The sequence below is a fragment of the Petaurus breviceps genome, unplaced genomic scaffold (genome assembly GCF_028583685.1).
Source record: "Petaurus breviceps papuanus isolate PSGF00001 unplaced genomic scaffold, PetGlider_PUasm1.0 90633, whole genome shotgun sequence".
NCBI lineage: Eukaryota > Metazoa > Chordata > Mammalia > Diprotodontia > Petauridae > Petaurus > Petaurus breviceps.
In genome coordinates, this window is record NW_027187293.1 from 1334226 (window position 1) to 1359907 (window position 25682).

At 38.0% G+C, this 25682-nt stretch overlaps 1 protein-coding gene across 1 annotated transcript in view; it reads left to right on the top strand.

The window, feature by feature from the left end:
* Nucleotides 1-6038: 6038 nt before the first annotated feature.
* Nucleotides 6039-25682, top strand: part of PLD5 (phospholipase D family member 5) — a 426787-nt gene continuing 407143 nt past the window's right edge. The window contains exon 1 of the mRNA XM_069064474.1: nt 6039-6551. Coding sequence (XP_068920575.1) covers nt 6363-6551 — 189 coding nt within the window. The 5' untranslated portion in view covers nt 6039-6362. The remainder of the gene's footprint in view (nt 6552-25682) is intronic.

The window sequence follows — 25682 nt, forward strand, 5'->3', positions numbered from 1 at the left end:
CCTCAGGTTTCTACCTCTCATTGTAATTTTTCTTAAACCATAATCCCTTCTCTGTTATTTTTCTCTCTGCACTTGAATCTCATCCCATTAGTTTATCTTAGATATAAAAATACAAAATAAAAGAGGGAAATAGAAGGTATGTAGGTTTCCCTTCTAAATTCCTATAGATCAAGTTAATAATTTTCAGAACTTGGAATCAATCTATGTGTTAATGTATTTGCTGCCACTGAAGTTTGGTTTGTGATAGGTTTAAATTGTTGACATGTCAATGGTACGTTCTTTTTTTTCCACTGAAAGATTTTCTATAATACACAGAAGCTGGAAGCAATTAGAAGTTTCCTTGGGCAAGCACAGAGAGGATTCATATCACTTTTAGCTGAGCTAACTTGATTGATTGTGGAGGAAACAAGTTCTACCATCATAAAGGCTAGCACTGGGAAATCAGAAATCCCTATGTATACTATGTGGACAAATGCAGGGGGTGAGTGGTGCCTGATTTCTTTGGCCCTACACAGCATTAAATATAAATTCCTATCGGCTCAATTTGAAAAAAATATGTCTTTTTGGAATGGAAAAATATAAAACCACAATGTCACAATCCATTGTTTTCCTTGGTACTCAAATGCTACAAATATGTCAACATCAAAGCAACACTTAGGAGCTGTATTTCAGTTTCAAGAATCTAGGGACCAGTAAAAACCACCAAATGGCACATATTGTCATCAAAAATCCTATTTTTTATTCTTCATTTGGGTCTGGTTCATCCAAAATAGCAAGGATAAAACATTTTTATATATAGGAAATCATTTCAGTGGTAACTGTAGCAGAAAATCAACAGTCAGGACCATTCTCCATAGTTCCAAGGCTGCATCCATAGAGGCCAAGTGACTCAGAGAACTGAAGAATTCTCTGATCAATCTAGGTAATAGAGAATAACTTTTTTTATTGAAAGTTTACACTAATCCAGATAATTGTTTCAATTCTCCATTTTAGTTTTTCTGTAAAGAGATTGAGCAATAAGGAGACTATTTTTTTTTACCTCCACCAATAGATAAACCATTTCAGATTCAATCAAATAACAGAATTCTATGTCTATAGTGATATGAAATCATAGTGATTATTTAATCCAAAGCCTTACTATTTGTGCATGCATGTGTGTGTGTGTGTGTGTGTGTGTGTATAAGAGAGAGAGACAGACAGAGAGAGAGAGAGAGAGAGAGAGAGAGAGAGAGAGAGAGAGAGAGACAGCTACTTAGGAAGGCTATTTGTTTGAAGTCACATTATAGGAGAAGTGGAGATTATAACCCAGTTCCCTTTACTCCCCAAAATATCCAAGCCCTGTCTTTACCCATGATTATCTAGGAAAAAATTCACTCTATATTCAAATTTAAATTAACCCAGCAACACCATAAGAGGTAACAACTAGCATTTCTTTATGTGATGTCTTACAGTTTAGAATTTATGGAATATTTAATTCTTAAAACATCCCTCTGAGGTAGGTAGTACAGGCATTATCTCCATGGTATAAATGAGAAACTTAAAAGAGATTTTAAGTGATTTAGCCCAAGTTCACAGAACTCAAGTGGCAGATTGAGACATGAGACTTCTCACTAAAACCCAGTGTTTTTTCATATACCACAGCTATAGGTGAGGTATCTTGTATTTTCTTAATGAATCTATCCACCTATTTTTAAATAAATGTTTATTGTAGGAAGTGTTATCCACACAGATTTTTTTCTAATTTATCATTTTAATAAACCATTTAGTTGTGAAGCCACTTGAATTTTGCTTTGATATTGTTATTTTTTTAAACATTTTCTATAGTCATTAACCCATAGCTAATATTCATTAAAAAGAAAACATACATAATTATTTCACTTTGTGCTTCTGGATTTATACCTTGGTAATATAGGCTACAATAATTTCTTAGACAAGTCTTTTATTATGTCCTCTCAAGAGGTAATGGTACATATTGGGAGTGGACAGTGTTAATTCATGCTCCAAAGGAAGGTCTCATTTAAAGTTTTACTGTCAGTAACAGTATACTTAAAAAAAATCCTAAGTATTCCATGTAACTGGAAATAAAGAAAAATAAAACAGAAATGTTTGGTTGGGATAAGTTTATTTTTAAAGATGGATTACTACATTCACAAATCTTAGAGATTTGCAGACATCTATTCAAAGATAACCTTAACAATATGCTATAAGGATACAGCCAAGCAAGACTTGTTACTTTTTGAAAGCTTGAGGCCAACTTTAGTTCTGCCTTATCTATATACCACAGTTGTACTCCAGTATTTTGAACTGTGACATAATTAAATTCTTTGAAGACTGAGGTTGCTAGATTTTAGTGTATTACCAGGAATCATCCTTCGCTCTGAGGGTCTGAATGTGAGTAGGAAATCATCATGTTTAATCCTGAAATGGTTCAATGCTCAAACGTGCCTGTGATGTCATCAGTAACTTTCTTTTCAACAATGCACAAAGTGATAGGTCTATGTCAGTCCATCTTACATAACTCTTGTCCATGTTCTGTTTCCAGGATGTTCGTCTAATCTGTTGGTAGCCTTTGTCTTATTCTCTTGATATTATGAACACAGTAATGGAGCAAATATGTTGCTAATCACTCTTGTCATAGTGACCAATCTGCTTTATTTTGCATATATACATTATTCTAATGACATCCTTTTAATGATACCACTTCTCTTGTCTAATTCCTCCTTCAAAATGTGCTACCATCATGCCCCTTCCCATGGTCCTCTGGGTGATCATTTTCAAATCTTTTGAGATAGTTGTGTTCCAGGACTTAAAACCACACATCTTTGGGTGTTAAAAAGATGGGGCTTGTTTCACAGAAAAACTTGGTTCAGATAAAGTGCACGGCTTTGCCTTTGAGAAATTGAATAATTTTCTTAATGATCTTTGAGCATTTTCTTGAAATATATTATTTAAATCCCAGCACAGTAAACCCCTGTGATAACATACTTTATTCTGACTTAGATTTGGACAAATCTCTGGTCAAATCATATTCTATAAAATTTTCTTAGAAAAAAAGCAGGCTATAATATAGCTATACTATAAGCATGGGCATTAGTTCTGATCTCAGTACTTATAAAGGGTTATTGTAATTGTATGTTTTAATTGTATATTAGTATTGAACTGTACAAGAAAAGAGATGGGAGATTTGTACATATTTGTTTGTTTGTTGTCTCCCCCATTAGATTATAAGATCATTGAGAGCAAGGACTGTTTTTTCATATCTTTTTGTATTCCCAGTGCTTAGCACAGTACCTGGAACATTATTAAACACTGGTACTTATTAAACACTTATTGGTTGACTGACTATTAAAGAAACAGAATAAAAGCAAGTCTTCTCTCAAGTCTGAAGATAACATTCTAGCAGAGAGGAATAAATGGCTAATACAAATTAGGTCACTTGGAAAACTAATCATGCTTCTCAATAGAAGTTCTTTCTTAAAATTACATGTTATTCAGAGATGTGTCAAAAACAGTATGTTATTTTTATTAATGATAGTTTATCAGCCAATCATTCAAGCAATAGATATGTATTAGAGTACTGAGGGAATAAAGATGGCCCCCTGCCTTTAAGAGGCTGTATAAAAATACAACCTTCCTTTATTGTTAAATCCATCCAAATAACCTACCAGGTAGAATGCTTATGAGACCCTTAACCACATTTCAGGACAAAGAAAGATAAATGACTTATTCTTGGAAATCAAAAAAAGATAGAGTGGTGTAGTAGAATGTAGTCAGGTCTCCTGATTTGGATGTTGGATCTGCTATTTACTTCCTTTGTGATATTGGATGAGTTATTTTGCATTTGTAGGTCTTAGTTTCCTTTTTTATGAGATGAAGGGATTGAACTAGATGATCTTTCAGATCTTGTCCTGTTCAAAATCCCAAGTGCTCATGAATATAATAATAAAACTTTAATTATACACATACACACACAGAGGGAGGAGAAGGGGGAAAAGAGGAGATTGAAAAAGAGGACAAGGAGGGAAGGAGAAGAAGAAATCATCAATAGGGTTTTAAGACTACAAACATCTAATTTGAATATCACAAAAATCCTATGTGGGAGTAGAATATTATTCCCATTTGACTGATGAATAAACTGAAGCTCTGGTTATGCTGTGAGAAAGATGGAATAGTGACTAGAGGACTGACCTTACAGTTAGGACAGTGTGAGTTCAAGTCCTGCTTCAGACACATTTTAGCTGTATGCCTATGGTCAAGTCATCATACAACCTTCCAGTTCCCCAGGCAGCTATCTCAGATTGTAAATCTGCCTCTGTCTTGGGAGTTCTCTAAACTAAGGAAATCATAAGTGTAGACTAAAACTAACTACACTAGCAGAGTATGACAATAAACAAGGTCTTCTGATTTGTTTTAATCAAACAATAAACATTTATTAAGGGCCTACTATGTGCCAGGCACTGTGCTAAGTACTGAGATACAGAAGGAGGCAAAAGCCTGCCACTGATCTCAAGGAACTCATGGGAGAAACAATAAACACATATATTTAAAGCAAGCTATATACAGGATATAATAAGGAAATAATTAATAAAAGGAAGGATCTTCAATGTGTTTGTAGTTCTTTTATATTTCCTCCTAAGGAAATTTGGGGGGGGGGCATTCCTATTAGCCATTCTCTCTCTTCCCCATCTTCCTCTAGGTCTTCTGACTCCAATCCAGGACTCTTTTCATGATATCCACACTGCTCTGACTCTACATCTTTAAAACTAACTTCAGTGCCTATTAACTGATCTGGAAAACCAGTAACTAAAGTTTCTTGTGCTCTCCAGTAAAACCTGAATCACTCAGATGTTGGCTGTAAGGAAAGCAAGCAAACAGGGGCAGTTTAAATTTAATTATTAATGCATCCAATCGTGTACTAATTTTTATTCCTGTCTGTTTTAGGTCTCTGTGTGGGTGTATAGATCAGCTGAGAAAAGCCCTGGAAGGAAAGCCTGACTATGGACATCTAGGAACACCTAAGAGAACTGCACAGCCACCTAAGGACATTGCATTTAAAGGGATGGATTGGAAGCATAAGCAGAGAGAGTGTTATTACTAAGAAACATGAAATCCACTTGGGAAAGATACTTGTTGGGATGGGGCTGGGGCCAGGTCACTGGAAAGCTTCAGTGGCTATGCTGAACTGGGGTTATCATGATGTTAACAATGCCAGTTAAGGACAAATGGTAATGCACCCTGGAAGATTTGCATTACTGCACCCTAACATGCAAAGTATTATACAGGAAGAAAGCATTCTGGGAGTAAAACCTGGTGGATCTCCTCCCTCCCCCCTTTCTACATCCACAATACACTTAGAAGGGATTAATGAATTCCTTGAATGGGAAGTTATTCAACTTTTAGAGTGAAGAAAAGGAAATAAGAGAAAGTTGGGGGACTGGGAGGGATGGAAGGTAGATGGTTGGATGAATGTGTGTGAGCAAAAGAGTGATTTCCTTAATGTCATTCCCACCCTATCCGTCTCCTGAACTGCCCAAAGGGGAAGAGGAGGGAGGAAACGGAGGACGGATCAAGAAAGAATTCCCCTCCTGAAGTGTGTATCCCTTAAAGTTAAAGTGAGAAGAACAAGGTGCGATGCTTTCAGAGAAAAGATGGTCAGGGGGCCACCACTGCCTGATCCTGGGGCGGAGGAGTAGCAGGCTGGGCGGTTGCAGGCAAGGCAGCTGGACTCCGTGTTCCTCTCCTAACCTCAGCAGCAGCAACAGTAACAGCAGCAGCCGCTTCAGCTGCTCACTGCACCAACCTGCGGGCTGGCTGGAGAGCACCAGCCCCTCCCACTCCCACTCCCCTCCACTCCCCGCCACCCTGCCGCCGCTACTGCTGCCTCCTCCTCCTCCTCTTCCCTCCCTCTCCCCAGTCCCCTGCCCCCCAGTCCCAGCCAGTGCCGCAAGGAGCCGGTTGCGAGGTGTCTGCCCTGGACTGCAGCTGGCCGGGCGACAGAGACTGCCAGCCACCTGCACCTGGCGCGGCTGCCTTCCAGGAGCTTGGACACCCACTTCCCCTCCCCCTTCTGTCCCCCACTCCTTTCATTCCCACCTCCTCAAACCCTGACATCAGCCTTCTCCTCCTCCTCCCCTCCTCCACCACCACCTTCTCCAGGGAGCTCCGCGAGCTTCCCGCTGCCTCCTCTCTCCTCTTCCTTGCCATTCAGCCCCACCATTCCCCATCAGCTAGCACTTCTGCCTCCACTTTCCCCTCTCCCTGCACCCTTCTTAGCCTCCTCTTTTCTTTCTCCCCCTGCCCTCCTAACCCCCACCTCAAGCACCCCCTCCCCAGGACAGGGGCCGTAGCCTTGTCATGTCAGGATGGAGATCCGGCAGCACGAGTGGCTCTCGTCCTCCCCCCACGAGGGCTTCGAGCAGATGAGGCTCAAAAGCCGCCCCAAGGAGCCCTCCCCGAGCCTCACTCGAGTAGGTGCGAACTTCTACAGCAGCGTCAAACAGCAAGACTACAGTGCCAGTGTCTGGCTCCGGAGGAAAGACAAATTGGAGCACGTAAGGGTCTCCCCCACCTCCTTCAATGGGACTCCTGCCCCCGCGCCTTGCCCCCCCGTCCTTCAAGTGCCCCAGGATGCTAGGGAGTTGCTCTGGAGTCCGAGGTGGGAAGGTGGTTGGTTGCTCGGGTTGCAGGGTTAAGATGGTAGGAAGGAGTGGCTCCTAGTTCGGCGAGACCCCCTCGGGTCTCCCTGTTTACTGTCTTGGGCTCTGACCCGAAAAACTGGCTTCATATTCCGCTTTCAATGTGCTAGTTTCTTGCCTTGCACTTTCTTTTCGTAAATGCCCAGCTATGGGGAGTGGACGGAAAGGATTCCCGTCAGAGCGCAACGCCTTGTATCATAACTCAGGCTCCTGTAGTGTTTTCTTGAGGGTGCGGGATGTGTGATGGGGAGTGGGGGGAGGTGAGATTTGCGGAGGATCAGCTACCGTGGGTGGATCTGATGAATGCGATTTGCATTCGATGTATTTTTAAAGTGCGTTAATGATGCCTATTAGGGGAATTTTCGTTTTTGTCTCACACACATAAGCTTCCATAAACTTGGAGCAGTTAAGTTACCTAGTGAAGATGAAGTCCATGCTCTCTGCAGTTTCCATTGTGATGAAGCTCATAGGTACGTTCCAGAGTTGAGCCAAACCAGAGGAATATGCATGAACTGAAGAAAGGCAAAAGACAGGACACATGACTGGGAGACTAACAAACCTGCTAATAGTATTCACGCTAAGGACTAGACAACAGGGATGGGTGCTTTGAAGTTAAGTTTACAATGCATGCAGAATATCTTTCTTCCTTTAAGCAGAAATCTGAGGCTAGCTTTATCAGGAAGGAAAAAAAAAACTATCCCACACTTCCTCAAAATTATGTGTATTTCATTAAACTATATAAATTACATTTGCTAGAGCTTCCATAAGTCAACTGTCAAAGATGATCCTGGGAGAAGTAAATCAAGAGCACAGTACAACTAGTTAAAGTGAATAGAGTATCTCTCTGAGCCGCATAATCCACCTTGTGCCTGTGATCATAGCATATTATGGTCTCATAGTATTCAGCTTATATCTCCAGTTGTGATGAAAGGATAAGAACTCCTCGAAATCACACATTTCCAGCCATTGCATAGGGTACTGAATTCTATCTCTCCTCCACATGTCTCTCTAATGCTGTACAGTTACAACAGGGCTTCACAGGAGAAAGCCTGTTAGCAGGGCATTTCCCTATTACAAATCAAAAAGGAAGGTCAGTGCCTTTTCTCAGTAGGAATAATGTTTAAGTCTCAGAATGCTCATCATTTCAGGCTTTGAATTTAGTAGCAGGTTCTGCTTTGAGTGTGGATAATCATTTGCTAAGACAACATTGCCCCTCCATCTCTGATTCTTTTAACAATTGAGGTAATTAAGCAGAGCTTCTGAAATCTTGAGGTTTTAAAAGGCAGTGGCATCTAATAAAAGATGGACACAAAACATTTATCCAAGATAAACAGAGTATATCTTTCTTCTTCCCTAAAACTGAGGAATAAATAATATTTTCATGCAATCTGGATTTTTGTGATATTCTGCATTTAGTACTAGGATGAAGTGTTCACAATCCTGAAGCACCAACAGAAAAATGCTTCATTGCATATAGTTATACTATTAATGCAAATGCTTTGGAAGGTTTGTGCTTTTAGCCGGTCCATTTCCTTTATACTGCTGCAAATCAATAAAGATAAAAAATGGGAAACTTTTTGCATGTGCTTCTCATTAAGCTATAGACACTGACTGATTTTTATTGTTAAATACTCACTTCAAGATACTCTTTAAAAGTATTAATTGAATTAGATGATAATGGGGGTAATACAAGCATAGGCTCTCTGGGGTTGTAAGACTAGGGTGATTACGCCACTCACGAGAGACAAAATAAATGAATGGATGACCTCATCATTTAAAATCTTGCTTCTCTCTTCTTGTCTCTACCTACGTCCATTAAGCAAATACATTATTCTTCTATCAAGAAAATAGTGGTGTCACTACTTGAAAACAAACCTCAGTGATTGTGGGGGCTTGTTTTCTGCTTTCTTCCTCCTTTATGAAGTTGCAGTTTCTGTTCTGATAGTCTTATGTGTCTGCTTACTTTTCTGAAAGGAGACCTTACTTCAAGGTGCATCTGGTTTGGTGATGTTACTCCTCATGGAATTTTGCTGGGAACAATTCCTATCTTCTTCTAGAATTATGCTTTTGAATTGCCAGGAAAAATGAAATATGCCTTTTTAAAAACTTCATTTACAGTTATGTTCTGTGTACTATATTTCATACAAACCATGATGTAGTCAATTTTTCATTGACTTTAAGTTGCTCATATGAAGGCTAAAACAGACCCTTCCAAAATGAATGTAACAGTTGACAACCCATACTGCTGACACATGAAATGTAATAAAGTGTCATGTCTGTATTATAATAAAATTGTGGTCACAGAGAAGTGTAATGGATTTCTCTAGTAGCATCCTTCCAAAGAACAAATTCAGAATTTGATGTGAATGGATTTCATCAAACAAATATGCGAAGATCACATTTCTAAAATAAATTTCTATGCCTGAGGCCTTCCTCTTCCCCCTCTTCTCCTTTCTTCTTTCTTCTGCGTAAGAGGGATGATTATATTTTTTAATCGCGTGGGGCAAAATTAATTTATGTTTATAATGGAGTAGAACATATACCTGAAAAGTTTCCTGTGCAGTTCTTTTCCTGATGCTTTTAATGGTCATCAAAATACTGAGAGAAATGAAGAAAAGTAATTTATCATTTTCAATGGGAAGTATTTTCAGCCCTGTATGACAAGTTCATGTGCAGAAGTGAAATATAGCAGTGCAGCATGAGTTCAAATACTGTTTCTAGCTCAACCTGTCTGTGTATCCTAGGGTAAGTCACTTCACACTGGGCCTCAGTTTTCTCATATTTAAAATGAAAGGAGTGGACTAGGTGACTTTAAAGGACACTTTGGGCTCAAAATCTATGAACCAGTGAAGAGAGGTGGTTTTTTTTTTTTTGTTATGAATCTTGTAGGATTGTTTCCATGTCTGTATCAGGAAGGTTGCTATCCACTTTTCCACTGTTACTGAATTAGTCACCAAGAAAATGTTCTCAGGAGTTAAACACCTAATACTCTCCTGTGCCCTGAAGCCCAAATTTCCTTAGTAAAAGATGTGCTTAGAAAATCTAAGGGTAGCCCTTTCCCCCCGTCTATTAGCTAGTATTTAGAGCCCTTTTAGGCACAAGCTAAGAATATAATGTGAAGATCTGGCAAAAGCCATGAAAAGAATAGTCAACCATATTATTTCATCTTTGAGGCTTGGATAAAAGCCCTTAAGAGTTCTACTATCCCACAGGACAATTAAACAGTAACCTGAAAGCCCTTTTTGCACCTAACCCAGAAGGGTTGGAAGAAGTAGTGTTTTCCACTAGAAACTCTGTAATGTGGTCTCGCTTCAGGAGAATGTTTTCATCCATCTTGATGGATATCCCCAACTCTGTTTGGAGGGGCAGGGACACAGTTTCCTTCCTTTGATGTTATATTTATGTAGTTGACTGTTGTTAAATAACATATTCATGAAAGTTTCTTGTCCTATCTTTTTCTTCTGACCCCCAATCAGGTGCACTTGCTTTTTCTCTCTGGAAGGACAGGTTTGACCATACTCTGAGAGAAGTTCCATAGGAAAGGAAGTATACAGAATAAAAGATGAAGAAGGGAAATAGAGGGTAAAGAATAGGAACTTATTAACGACCTATTATGTGCCAAGCATTATGTTAAGCCCTTTACAAATATTATCTCAGTTGATCCTCACAAGAAGTCTGGAAAGTTGGTGCTCTTACTACTCCCATTTGACAGGTGAGAAAACTGAGGCAAATAGAAGTTAGGTGACTTACTTAGGGTCACACAGCTAGTAAGTGTCTAAGGTTGATTTTTAATTTATTTTCCAGATTCCAGACTCAGCATTCTATCCTTTGCACCACCTACCTCTCCATTTAGCCCAATTCTCTTATTTTACTGATGAGGAAAATGAGACCCAAAGACATTAAATGACTTGCCCAAACTCACACAGGTAGTACCTAGGCTGGGATGAGACTTGAGATATGAGGAGTCCCTGTATCAGAATGGGTTGCCTTAGCCTTTTGCCCATTCTCTATACAAGTGGGATGGTTAAGGAATCAAAACTTCTTCCTCCAATATCCCTTCCTTGTTTAGACAATTGCCTAGATTCAACTCTGTACTGATTACCTGAATTTTTCAGTGCTTAGTTTTTATATCTAACTCCTTATCTCTATTCTTAACCTGTTGCCCATCTATGCTGACTCAAGGAGCCGTCTGGTTCTTTCTATCTGTGCTTGCCCTGTTGCCTGCTCCACTCTTGGCCAGTCCTAACTCCATATAAAGTTGTGAGTTCTCTATCATTGAGCTCTTCAGGTTTGTATATGGATGACTACTTTTGGAAGATAATGGATAGGGATTCCTGTTCAGGTATGGGTTGGTCAGAATGACCTCTGAGATTCTTTCCAACTCTATTTTTCAGTTCCTACAAGTAAGCCCATATCTTACTTTACTTCCTTTAGCCCAGGACTATCAGTACTAGTTATAAAACTATTTAGGTTACAAAGAACCCGGTTTAACCTACTTTTAAATCAAATGATAAATGAGGATACAAAAATTAATGAAAGTTATCGGAATACCCAGAACTCAATTGTAATGAGCCATACATAATATCTTTGTTTATTACTTTTATTATTATCTTTGTTTATTACATTTATTATTATTTACTCTCACCTTTTCTTTTTTAAAAAAAATCTCCTCCTCTAAATGCAAAGTTGCACCAGCATGAATAGGGTTTATATCACCAGTGATTAGTAAATAAATGACATAATCACAGTTGTCTCTTGAAATTACTTATTTAAAAGGGGAGCAAAAGCATAGCTGAAATGGATTACACTGGACCAATGTGATGAGATTGGCAAAAAGGTTGACATCATGAAATATCATTTCTGTCCCCCAAAGAACTGATCAGAAAGGAGAAAAAAGAGACAGATAATTGTAGTAAATGAAATTTAACATTTTCCAAATTTTATAATAAAATTCTTGCTGTCTATGTCACATCCTACAAAAAGAATGTCTAGCAAACATTTTGAACCTTTGAAAAATATTGTTTAATTGAATCTGACTTTAGATATACAAACTCCCAGAATAAGGAAGAAATAATTATTTCTGTGCCTTTTTAGCTCCCAGAAGCCAAAATATAAAGCTAAGTCTCATAGTATTGTCTAATGAGTTTCTTTGTTTTTTGCTGTGTATTGTACTTATCACATTTGCATCACTAATGTACTTTTTCAAAGTGTTTTGGCATTTGAGTTAGTTTTAAATGGCTTTTGAGGATTTTTCCTCCTAATTTGGGCTGAGTTGATTGACTGGACTAGAATACGTGTGTGTTTATAGCTATTTAATTAGAGATATGAGATCTTGGATTTAAAATTCTGACATTGGGACATGCTACCCTCCCACCCCCATTTCTAGCAAGGGTGCTAGTTTCCTAAAAACATAGTTTCATCATGATTTTATGTGCTTCTGCTAGGTGTGAGCCCTAATCCTTGCTTTCATTAAACTATGATGTTAGATTCTTTTGAATAGCTTCTGATTCAACAAGCATTTTGATTCTCATTTTTGATACTTAACAACTCTGTGGTCCTAGACAGATCACTTAATTTACTCTAAGTGCCCTAAATAATTCTCCAAGACCTTAAGTTGTAGAGTAATTGCCAATATTAGTGGATGTAGGCCTTTTCTTTACCTTGGAGTCCCCTTCACTAATGAAATAATAGATCTAGGCCAAAAAAAATGTGCAAGGAAGTAGATACTAGGTATTGGGGATACAGAAGGGAAAAACAAAACAGTCCCCATCCTTGATAATATATAAGCTAGTAGAAAGAATAAACGATGTATACAAATAACTGTATATGTTACTTATTTTCACTTAGGAGAAATTTAACAGGAGAGTTCTAAAAAAAAAGAAAAATAACTGAATGGGGGTGCATGGTGGGGTGATCTCAGGGAATGAGGGGGCACCTGAATTGAACCTAGAAGGAAGGAATTTCATTGGACAGACGTGGAGCATTACACATTCCCAGCATCGGAGCCAGGCCATGTAAATACAAGGAGGTAATCAAATTGGAGGATGATTTTGCTGGACATTTACACATTATGTCGAAATGTATAATGTTCTTGTCAACAGAAACTCAGTGTTCAATGTCTTAAAGAAGGCAGTAAAAAGTGTTGAAGTGCCTTGAAATGCTAGCCAGATTCCCATTATTAACAGACCCAATATTTACCAAGAAAGTATATTTTCCCCCAAGCAACAATAAAAAGTAACACAATTTTTGAAATCATTAATGGAACCCATGGGAAGGGCTTAGTGATAATATGGCAAACCTTCAGAATGGACCGTATTCTTTTTGTGTTACTAAGTTTCAGCTCACTCTGTGCTTCTAAGTTAATATGCTTGACTCTTCAATCAATCAATCAATCAATAAGCATTTATTAAACCATTATTGTATGCCAGGTACCATGTTAAGCACTGGGGATACAAAGAAAATAAAAAAACAGACCCCGACATTCTAATAGGGGACACAACATGTACCTAATAAGGAATACAGGATACAAGCACAATAGATGGAATGTAGTGGGGAAGGTACTACCAACTGGGGAGAGTGGAAAAGACCTCTTGTAGAAGGCAATGCTTGAAAAGGTGACCAGGGATTCTAAAAGGCAGAGCTGAGGAGGGAAAGGATACCAGATGTTGAATAGTTGGATGGAGTGCTAAAGACACAACACCATTAAAAGATATCTCTACTCTGGGAGGTTAACCATGGTGTAATAATCCTATGATGATTTATATAGCACCTACTATGTACCAGGCACTGTGCTAGGCGATTTACAAATGTTATCTTGTTTGACCTTCAGAACAACCCTGGGAGTTAGGAATCTGAGGAAAACAGAGGTTATGACTTGCCAAGAGTCACATAGCCAGTAAGTGTCTGAGACTGGATATGAACTCAGGTCTTCCTGACTCCAGGCGCAATACTCTAGCCACCGTACCACCTAGCTATTTGCAAGTTAGCATTAGCTAACTTTCTTTTAAATTTGCATAAGAGATTCAGCCATGGGATCAAAAGAAAGCTCCTTCACATCTCTGATCTTAAGTAAGTTTTCTTATCAGTAAAATAGTGATTTATAATACTTGAACTACCTATCTCATAGTGTTTTTTTGTTGGGACAGAAATTTGAAAAGTGTACCATACTTACGATTTGTTATTATTATTATAAGGGCAATGCTTTAGGAGTCTAAGGTGGTCAGAAAAATCTTTACAGGCCAGGAAGGTTTTGAGCTGAGCCTTAGGCAGAGAGAAATGGGGTAGACAGTCAAGGCATGAGCAAAGGTCACTGAGTTACCAGTGATCTCTTAATTGCCAGATCAGATGGTATTTTCTCAGGCTTCATCCTTCTCAGCCCATCTGATGTATTTGGCATTGTTGACTGTCCCCTCCTCCAACACACTCTTTCTTCATGTCAAGTCAATAACCATTCAGTAAGCACCTGCTATGTAGACAAACAGAAAAAGGCAAAAAAAAAAAAAAAAAGATACGTGCTCTGATCTCAAGGATCTCACAGTCTAATGAAGGACATAATATGTAAACAAATATGTACAAAGAAGATAGATTTAGATAGAGATAGAGATTTATAGGCTATCCTTCTATAGGATACATAACATACATATATCCTATAGGAGACATGTTGGGTATATCTCCTACATGAAGGATATATATCATATATATGTATGTATATATATATATATAAATAAACTGCAAGTAGTCTCAGAGGGAAAGCATTGAGATTGAGGAGGACTAAGAAAGGCTTTTTTCAGAAGGTGGATTTTTTCTGGGACTTGAAGAAAGTCAGGGGAGTCAGTAGTTGGATATGAGGAGGCAGTGGGTTCTTCAGGAGATGAAGTGTGTTGTCTGGAGAACAGTAAGAAGGATGGTGTCACTTGACAGCAGAGTCAGTGGATGGAAATGAAATATAAGGTTGGAAAGGTAGAAAGGGACCAGGTTATGAAAGGCTTTAAAAGCCAAACAGAGGATTTTATATATGATTCTGGAAGTAATAAGGAACATTGGAGTTCATTGAATAAGGGATGACATGGTAATACTTACTCTTTAGGAAGGCAAATTTGACAGCTAAGTGATGGTTCCACTAGTTTAGGGAGAAGCTATAAGTGGATAGAACAACCCTATTCTAAGCCCTCAGCACCTCATGTCTGGACTATTGAAAAAGCCTCCTGCTTGTTAGCATAGTTTTAAGCAATTGAAGTTCAATAACTATTTACTCATTGGTCTATTTATCTGCATTGAGGACAAGGGCTCATCTTCTAATTCTTTGTATTTCATATAGTACCTTCTACAGTGCCCTGGCATATGGTAGCTGTTCGTTAGATATTTCTTGTTAGTGATAATAACAATAAAAGGTCTCCCAAAAGTCTAGTAAAGTTTTAAGTTTAAAACTGCACTGAGACTTTTGTGACATTTTGTATTATACACAAAAATATATTGTGTGGCATTCCTATATATTTCTTTTTTTTGGAGGGGGGAAGGCTGGGCAATTGGGGTTAAGTGACTTGCCCAAGGTAACACAGCTAGTTTTTGTGTTGTGTCTGAGGCTGGATTTGAACTCAGGTCCTCCTGACTGTAGGGCCGATGCTTTATTCACTGTGCCACCTAGCCACTCCAATTCCTATATATTTCTAATGAAATCCAACAGCAAGAGATAGAAAGAAAAATTCCATTTAAAGTTACTGCAGACATTATAAAATGTCTACCTGCCAAAATAAACCCAGGACCTATATGAACACAATTACAAAACACTTTTCACACAAATAAAGTGAGATCTAAATAACTAGAAAAACATCAATTGCTTGTGGTTAGGTCAAGTTAATATAATAAAAATGACAATTTTACCTAAATTAATTTGCATATTTAGTGTCATACCAATCAATATACCAAAAAAAAAATTTATAAAGCTAGAAAAAAACAGTAACAGAATTCATTTGGAAGAACAAAAGGTCCAGAATATCAAGGGAATTAATGAAAAGAAATACTAGGGAAGGTGACTGAGCCATACCATATTTTAATCTTTATTATAAAGCAGAAGTCATCAAAACTACTTGGTAAGGGTTGAAGAATAGAATAGTGGATCAGTGGAATAGTTTAGGTACACAAGACACAGCAGTCAGTGACTATAATAATCTACTGTTTGATAAACCCAAAGACCCCAGCTTTTGGGATAAGAACTCACTATCTGACCAAAAACTGCTAAGAAGACTGGGAAACAGTATGGCAGAAACTGGGTATAGACCAATATCTTAAACCGTATACCAAAATAAAGTCTAAATGGGTGCACAATCTAGGTATAAAGGCTGATACTGTAAGCAGTCTGGGAGAGCAAGGAATAGTTTACCTGTCAGATTCACAGAGAAGGAAGGAATTTATGACCAAACAAGAGATGCAGAGCATTACAGAATGCAAAATGGATCATTGTGATTACATTAAATTGAAAAGTTTTTGTACAAATAAAGCCAATGTAACCAGGATTAAGAGGGAAGTGGAAAATTGGGAAAGCATTTTTATAACCAGTGTCTCTGATAAAGGCCTCATTTCTAAAATATACAGAGAACTGAGTCAAATCTATCAGAATACAAATCATTCCCCAACTGATAAATGGTCAAAGGATATAAATAGGCAGTTTTTAAAAGGAAGAAATTAAAGATATCTATAGGCATATGAAAAAAATGCTCTAAATCACTATTGATTAGAGAAATGCAAATCAAAACAACTCTGAGGTACCATACCTCACCAGTCAGATTGGCTAAGATGACAAAACAGGAAAATGAGAAATGCTGGAGAGGATGTGGAGAAATTGGAACACTAATGCATTGTTGGTAGAGTTTTGAACTGATTCACCCATTCTGGAGAGCAATCTAGAACTATGTCCAAAGGGTTATAAATAAGTATATACCCTTTGACCCAGCAATACCACTTCTAGGACTTCTAGGAAGAGATCATAGAAGTGGGAAAAGGACCTATTTGTACAAAAATATTTATAGCATCTCTTTTTGTGGTGGCAAAGAATGGAAAATCAAGGGGATGCCCATCAATTGGGGAAAGGCTGAACAAGTTGTGGTATATGAATGTAATGGAATACTATTGTGCTATAAGAAATGAGGAGCAGACGGACTTCTTAATAACCTGGAGAGACATATATAAACTGATGCTGAGTGAGGAGAGAAGAACCAGGAGAACTTTGTACACAATTACAGACACAATTGTATGTGTGACAACTAACTTAAATAGACTGGGCTCATCTCAGAAATGCAAGGTTGTAAGATATCTTCAGAAGATTCATGATGGAAAGGGATATTCTCATCCAAAGAAAGAACTACAGAGTCTGAATGCAGATTGAAGCAAACTACTTGCTCTCTTTTTTTTTGTTTCTTCTTTCTCATTGTTCACTCCATTGGTTATAATCCTTCTTTATAACTTGACTGATGTTTAATGTGAAGGTATTTGTAGATCCTAATCTGATCACATGCCACCATGGAGGGGGAGGGGAGAGCAGAGAGGAGAGAGAGTGGGAGAAAATTTGAAACTCAAGAGACTGTGAAACTGAATTTTGTAAATCAAAAGTAAATAAATAAATTTTAAAAATTAAAATGATGTATTGTGCTTGGGTAGTCATAAGTGTAGCAGAAACAAAAGAAATACAAATATAGTCAGCAAGGGGTGAAGGGAGAGATGTTCTAGTGAGCTATGGAACATGTCGGTGAAGAGAAGAAATTGGAGGAAAGAGAAAATAGGGTGAAGAAGAATCTTGATCATGGGATAATGAAGAGGGGACAAGATTTGAATGTAGAAAATTTAATTCTACATTAGAGACAATAGCAGTGTGACCCTGGGTAAGTCACTCAACCTCTCTCTGCCTCAATCTATTCATCTGTAAAATGTAGAGACTTAGCTTCTTAGTTTTTATGCAACCCCAAATCCATGATCCTGTAATCCACATTCTAATCCTGACTCTTCTAATCACTCCCTGTGTGTGACCATGGGCAAATCACTTCCCATCTTTGGGTCTTAGTTTCTTATTCTCTAAAAGAAATTAGCTGGATTCCTATAAGTTATCTTCCAGAACTAAGTCTGTGATCCTATGAGCAGATTAACTGAAGCTGGACCAGTTTATGTGAAAAGTTTGGAAAGGTGAAACTGAATTATAAAGGGGGATATGGATGCTTAAGATGAAGGATTTAAATTGGTATAAGAACATTGGAAAATATCATAATGGACACCAAGTATTTAAGGAGTATTTACCTTGTGCCAGGAAACTGTAGCAGATACTATATGAAATATAAATAATTGGAAGATCTGTCCTTGTACTTAATCAAGTCGAATAGTTCAATAAGAAAATATTTTTGAGGGTCTACTATATGCAAGGGGCTATATTATGCATGATGAGGGCTACAGAGATGAACAAGACTGTCCTTGCAATCATGGAGACAGTAGTTAGAGAAGAAACATGAACATAGATTTCAATAATACAACATAGACCATGATGATTGGAATGCAGTGGAGCAAGAGATCTCCTAAACCCATGAGAAAGGGGAAGACTCATTGGAGGGGATGGTATTTGTTCTGGACCTTGAAGGATTGGGAGAAATCAGGTAGGCAGAGTAGGGGACAAGTGCTTTACTCCAGATAGAATAGAGTCAGTAAAAACTCCAGAGGTAAGAAAGTACAGTTTTCTAGAATCAATTGGAAGTCCACAAGGTATGAAAGGAATAATAATAGGATAAGGCTGGAAAGAGAGTTTGGGGCCAAACCACTGAAAATCTTGAATTCCAGGCTAAGGATTTTGGATTTTTTACAGCAGGTAATGAAATATCATGATTTCTGAGCAGATAAGTGACAGGAGATACAGTATGATCTGAAGGAAAGAGCACTGTACCGTATAAAGATCTGGATTTGAGTCCCAGCTCTGACTCTAGCCAAAATGACTCTTGGCGAGTCATATGGCCTCCCTGAGCTTCAGGACCTCAGCTGTAAAATGGAGATTATAATATGCATGCTTCCTTCCTTATGTTGTTATTGTGAGAAAATAATTTTGCAAAGTGCCGTATAAATGTGAGTTATTATTAGGACCAGAGCTCTACTTTGGCAAGGTTACTCTGGCAGCAGTGCTTAAGATGAATTGAAGTGGGGAGAGCTAAAAATGTGTAGATAAGTCAGAGGATTTTGGTAATCGTATAAGTGAGAGGTAATGAGAGGGAGTTGGTAGTGGGAAAGATATGACAGGACTTATTCATGGATAAATAATAACCTGATATATCATAGACTAAGTGCCAAGTGAATATTATAAAACATGAGAGGGAACAAGATCAGATATATAATAAGGAACTGCTCGAGAGAGACAGAAAAAAAAAATTAAATAGGGCTTTATCAAAACAACATAGAATTGGGTGGCTAGGTGGTACAGTGAATAGAGCACCAGCCCTGAAGTCAGGAGGACCTGAGTTAAAATCTGGCCTCAGACACTTAACACAAAAACTAGCTGTGTGAACTTCGGCAAGTCACTTAACCCCCATTGCCCTCCAAAAAGCAAAAAAAAAAACCCAAAACAAAAAAAACCCCCACAGAATCAGAATTGCTGTGAATTTGGGGGTTGGAAAGGCCTCAGTGACCATTTAGTCAAACCCATACCTGATAGGAGTTGCCACTACAGTATAATTGAGAAATGGTCATCCAACTTCCTTTAGAAGACCACCAGTGAAGGACAACCCACTACCTACATGGGCAGCCTCTGCCAGTTTTGGATGGTTCTGATTGTTATGAAGATTTTTCTGACATCAAATCTCTTTGTAACTTCTACCTGCTGTTCCTTATTCATCCCACTAGAACAAATCAGAACAAGTGTACTTCTTACTTGTCTTTACTCATCCCTTCAAATCTTTGATGAGTGCTCTCATGTCCCTTCTGAGTCTTCTCTTCTACAAAGTAAACATTCCCAGTCCCTGCAGCTGATCCTTATATAACACTTGAGTCCAAGCCCTTCACCTTCCTGGTTGTCACTTTCCATTTGAGAATCCATTAAAAGAAGGGTGGCATGTCAAGGTATAGTGTCTGAAGAAGGGGAAGTCCTAGTCTCTGCAGTGTTTTCCCCTGGTTAGAGGACGTCTGATCCTGGGCAAGATAATAAAGGCACTTAAAATCATGTCATAAGAAAAATGAATGTTTGAAAGGATTGGTATGTTTATCTAGGAAAAAGGAAAATGTCAGGGGGACCTAATAACTACCTTCCAAAATTCAGTCATATGGAAGAGGGATTGGAGATTTACTTTACTCTATCACTGGTGGAAAGGGAGTGGTGATACACAGAACTAGGTCCAGTGAGTAGGAGTAATATAGTAATGATGATGTTGATGATGATTTGAGTGGATAACAGAGAAAATTTAATGATTATAGTTGCCTCAGGAAGTAGTGAGGTCCCTCTCATTGGAGATGTCTAAGCAGAGACTGAATGATCACTTAGTAGAGATTTATATAGAGGAGTCTGGATTCATCTAAAGTTTGGATTAGATGATCTCTTAGGATTCTTCCTTCTATAGTCCTAACATCATAGAGAGAGCCACATCTTAATGACCCTTTTTTTTCAAACTCAGAATTCATTTTAGTTTTTAAAGTCAGTTAATAATTTATTAAGCATCTACTATGTGCTAAGCACTATATTACGTGCTGGGAATAAAGAAAGGCAAAAGAGATTCTTTCCTCCCAAGAAAGTCATAGTCTAATAAAGAAACAACAAGCAAACAAATATCTACTTATAAAGAAACATCTACATAAAAACCACGTGACAAAACTTGCAAACATATACAGAATAAATCGGAGATAATCAACAGAGGGAAGGCAATAGCATGAAGAGGGATTGATTAAGGAATGTTTCTTGTAGAAGGTGGAGTTTTGGCTGGAATTTGAAGGAATCCAGAAGGTGCAAAAGAAGAAGATTATTATAGGTATGAGGGGATAGCCAGTGAAAAGGACTCTGTAAAAGGAGAGTTGATAACTTGCTTGGTGATTTAATTCCTAACAATGTTTGTAAAATACCATCAATAGACTCTCGGAGTTGAATGGGACTCTATGCTAGATGTCATTTATTCTAGGTCCCTACCTGATACGTGAATACTTTTTGCAATATATTCATAAGTGATCATCTAATATCTGACTGAACATTGCTAATGATTGGCAACTATCTTGTGATGAGTGGCCAATAAGTTCACTTGCCCATGGTCACCCACCAAATAAATGATACGGATTCTTAACTGCTAGGAAAACCAGTTAGTAAGCATTTACTTAGTTTCTAGCACATATGTGCCAAGAAATATGTTAGTTCTGAAGGCATTATTTTTTTTCCAAACATGCAGTTTAGTTTTAATGAGAGGTAATGTCTCATAATGGCCATGGCACCAGAAAGACCTGGGATTCGGGCTTACCTCTGCCCTATACTAGCTACAGTCAGCTAGGTTATAATTTGCCAGAGAAGGAGCTCATCTACATTGGTTGAAGTTCTCCATACACTGATAAAATTACAGATCAGTGCTCTCCCCTATCCCCCACCTCCTTTAATCCCCACCAAGAAAATATTTTAACAGATTGGTTTGATGAACGATTATGGCTAAGAGAAAAATATTAAGTGATCCAGATGGACTGTCTTCCCTGTCTCAATTCACCTTTTCATTGTTCATTCTTTTGCTTTGTTTTAGGAGGTAGACCAGAAAAATCTAAGCTACTTTGGCAGCAAAGAATATGTCAAAACAACTTTAAAATCCCTTTAAAGACCTGCCAGTCTTAATTATTATGTTTCTCCTACTATGACTTTTTGGCTTGGCTATTTCCAAACTATTTTCATCCCTTTATATCTTCTTGCTTTAATCCATGACAGAACTTGCAAACGTGACAGAAAGTGCTGCCTTTTAAGATTCGTAATATAGGCTTAGAGAAGGAGGCAACATAGTAGAAAGTGTGCTGGCATTGGAATTAAGGGATGAAGAGTTCAAAATCTGTCTCTGATGCTATGTGTGTGACCTTGGATAAAATCACTTAACCTCTCTGAGCCCCAGTCCACTTATGTAAAATGAGGGGCTTTTAATAAGTGATCTATACAGTCACTGTGCTTTGATTGTGTTTCTATGCATTGTTGTTGTTCAGTTGTTTTGCAATCATGCCTGATTCTTTGTGACCTCTTTTGGGCATTTTTTGGCATATCTTAAGATACTAGAGTAATTTGCCAATTCCTTCTTGAACTCATTTTACAGATGAGGAAATTGAGGCAAACAAGGTTAAGTGACTTGCCCAGGATCACACAGCTAGTAAGTGTCAGGGGCCAGATTTGAACTCAAGTCTTCCTGACTCCAGTTCCAGCTGCATATGTTCCACTGCACCACTTAGCTGCATATGTTTTTATATAAACATTAAAAAATAAACCCTACTTAAAACTGTCATTGGGACCTACTCTCCAAGCCCAGAACAAGAGAAAATGGAGATACTGTGGATGCTCAATACAGGTTTTTTGAAAAACGTGCTCACTGATCCATTCCAAAATTGAAAAATAGTCTTCCACTAAGGAGTATTAGTAATAAATCAAAAGATATGTGATCTCCATCTTACATCCTGTGCAAGCTAGGTTTCTTTCTCCAAGTATTAAAAACATTTTTGAGACTTAGTTGACTTAGGAGACTAAAGGTTCGGGCTATTGGCATCCCTTTTTGATGACCTGAGTACAAAACAGTCAGAAAGAACTAGAGGTATTCTCTGATGTTTGGCTGATGGACACCATGGGTAACTTCGGGGCAGGGTAGTTTTGCTTAACTGAATCAACTCATAATGCTTTTTTTGTGCATTTATTGTCAGATATCATTCCCCTGCTATAGAAAAACAAATCTTTTATTAACTATTGAATGACCTTTAAGAGTCTCATTTTGTTCCAGTATTGGACTTTAGCTCCCAAGGGAGTGGTATGAGTAATGTACAGACCAAAACAGTATACATTAACAACTGACCAATGAGATGGTTTCTTAAAGCATCTATATCTTGAAATACAACATTCATGGTGCTTCAATTCAGTTAGCCCCTATACATAATTAACATGGTCAGTCCAGAAGAAGTCCATAATTTATGACAGAGCAAGATGTAGACCATGTAGTTTTATATAAAGTATTTCCTTAGAAAGAACTAGATTTTTTCTTTACTTTTGAAGTTCTGAAAGTGTGATCTAGGGAGTTCTGAGAGACCCTTTCAGGGGATCCAGAAGGTAAAAACCATTTTCATGATAATACTAAGATGTTTTTATTTCTAATATGCTAAATACCAATAGATATGATGCACATAAACAAAAACTTTTCTAAGAATGTAAGAGGATCCTGAAATAAAAATTTTTGAAAATTTATTTTCAAATAAATTTTTATTTATGTAATTCATTTAACATGTTTTTATGATGTGCCTTCTTTTTGGTGTTATAATTGTCTTTTAACAGACATAATTTTGTACCTTTATTCTCTTTTCTACTTTTACTTTTTTAGGGGCCTAGTTACCTTTAGCTACAGCAGGGGAAGGCTTGTGCTAACATTTTCTCATTTTATACACCTTTGTTTTGCTCTTCCCACAGGTAGAGTATTATATGCATAAATTAATCACAGCAGCCTGTGAAGCTGATAGAAGAGGAAAGAACCCATCATGATTTTAGTTCATAATTTCCCCATTTCTAAGACTTATGATATCATAGGGCATCATCAGTGCTGTTGATATCATAGAAATGGAAGGACCTTAGCATCTTGCTCAAAGGGAATTGCCACTGCTGTCTTCCTAATTAGCCTTGCTGCCAAAACAAAATTATGGCCAACGGCATCTCCTTTGGAATTAAGTGGAGGTGCATAGTAATGTTATACCTTGAATGGAAGTGTAATATGGAGGAAAGAGGATGCATGTATTAGGACATTCCCCTTTGTTCATACAAAGTAGAACAATGATTAAGGAAGTCTTTTGACAGCCAGTAGATAGGTCTCTCTTAACTTGGAATCATAGGACCTGAGTTCAAATTGTAGCTCTGCTGTTTAGGACTTGTGTAATCTTGGCCACATCATTTAAATTTTCAGTGCCTCAGCTTTCCCAGCTGTAAACTGGGAATACTGGATTAGATGCATTTTGGGGACTTTCTCAGCTGCAGTCACTCTTAAGGTATAAGCCTTCTGGTGTCATCGATCCTCTTTGAGAGGAAAGATGAACATTATTTATTAAGGGCTTAGTATTCAGCACTCTGCAAAGCCCTAGGGATACAAAGAAAATCAAAAACATCCCTATTGTCAAGAAGCTTATATTCAAATGGGGAGCAACATGCAAGCACCTAGATATGTTCTACATACACGAATATATATGCACACATACACATGTGCACATATACATGCATGTACATATATGTGTATATACACACATGCATTATATGGAAGGCAATCCCAGAGGAAAAGTTTTAGCATTTAGGGGGACCAGAAAAGGCTTCTTGCAGAAACTAGGATTTCAGCTGTGTCTTCACAAAAGCAGGGAAGGCAGAATCTGATACAGGAAGGAGCACACTGAAGGGAAGGGAATAAACATTTATAGATCATGTACTATGTGCCAGGCTCTGTATTCTACAGTTGAGGAAACTGAGGCAAACAGAGGTTAAGTGACTTGCCCTAGCTCACACAACTAGTAAGTGTCTGAGGCTGGACTTGAACTGAGGTCTTCAGACTCCAAGCCTAGTGCTTTGTCCACTGGGCTCTAGCCACAATTCGAACTCAGTATCCATGTGCCTCTATGAAAAAGCTAAATAAGTCACTTTCTAATCCTGCACTTGTCCTTTGAGCTATTCTGTGACACAGGTGGAGGGAGAACGGAATTAGGCTTAAAAAGTAGACTATAGAAGTAGTGTGGAACATTGGAAAGAGATGTGGGGCAACGCAAAGTGTATTAGGTGTGACACATTGGATACAGAGTATCTTGCTTCAAATCCCAGCTCTGCACCTTACTACCTGTGTAATCTCAGCGAGACATTAACTACTCTGACCTTCAGGTTCCTCATTTGTAAAATGAGGAACTTGGACTAGATGACCTCCCTTCTAGCTCATGAATTTCTTGTCCATCATACCTTTCATCCATTATATTTTTGGTGTAAATATAATTGAATATTTAATTCAACTCAACAATCTGCTATATGCAGGACACTATATTTAGTAGAACCATAAGTATGAACTTGTTTTAAGTGAACTTTTGAAATCCTACCAAGCCTTCAAGACCCATCTCAAAAGACCCCACTGTCAGAAAGTCTTCCCCAGATTCTTAGAGTTGTCAATGATCTTTCCTTCTAACTTCTTATAGTACTTCACAGTTGCTTTGATTCTGTTGTGCACATTAAAAAAGACCTATAATTTCATTGTTATAAAGATGAAGGACTTTCTCTAGCCATGAAGGTTGGTATCACCTTAGAACTTACAGTATTAAAGAGTTTCCTGGGACACTTAGAAGTTTTGTCATGTCTAGGGTCAAATAGGCAGCATTTATCAGAGATGAGACTTTAGCCCAGATTTTCCTGAATTCCAACACTCCATGCTGCCTTTTGTAACTGTTTTATAGTTATATATTATTGTGTATTTTTATAGATTACTTCTTCCCCTCATTGTAAGTTTCATGAGGATAGGGATGATGCTGGAATTATCCTAATACCTAGGGCAGTACTTTGAAGGGAAAATGGTTGTTGAATGAATGAACTCCATTTACTGTGCTGGAAACACCCTTCCACTCCATTCTATTGTCTCAATTCCCAAACCCCTCTTCAAAACCCATTTAGAACTTTTCAAAGTCATTTCTTACTATAGGGATTCCTCCTCTTCCTCCTAAGTGGAAAACTCAGGAGGCTAATCTAGTTACTGTGGTCAGTCTTACTTTTTATCCTGACATGGATTGCTGAATGCTGAGTTAATAGCATCACAACAG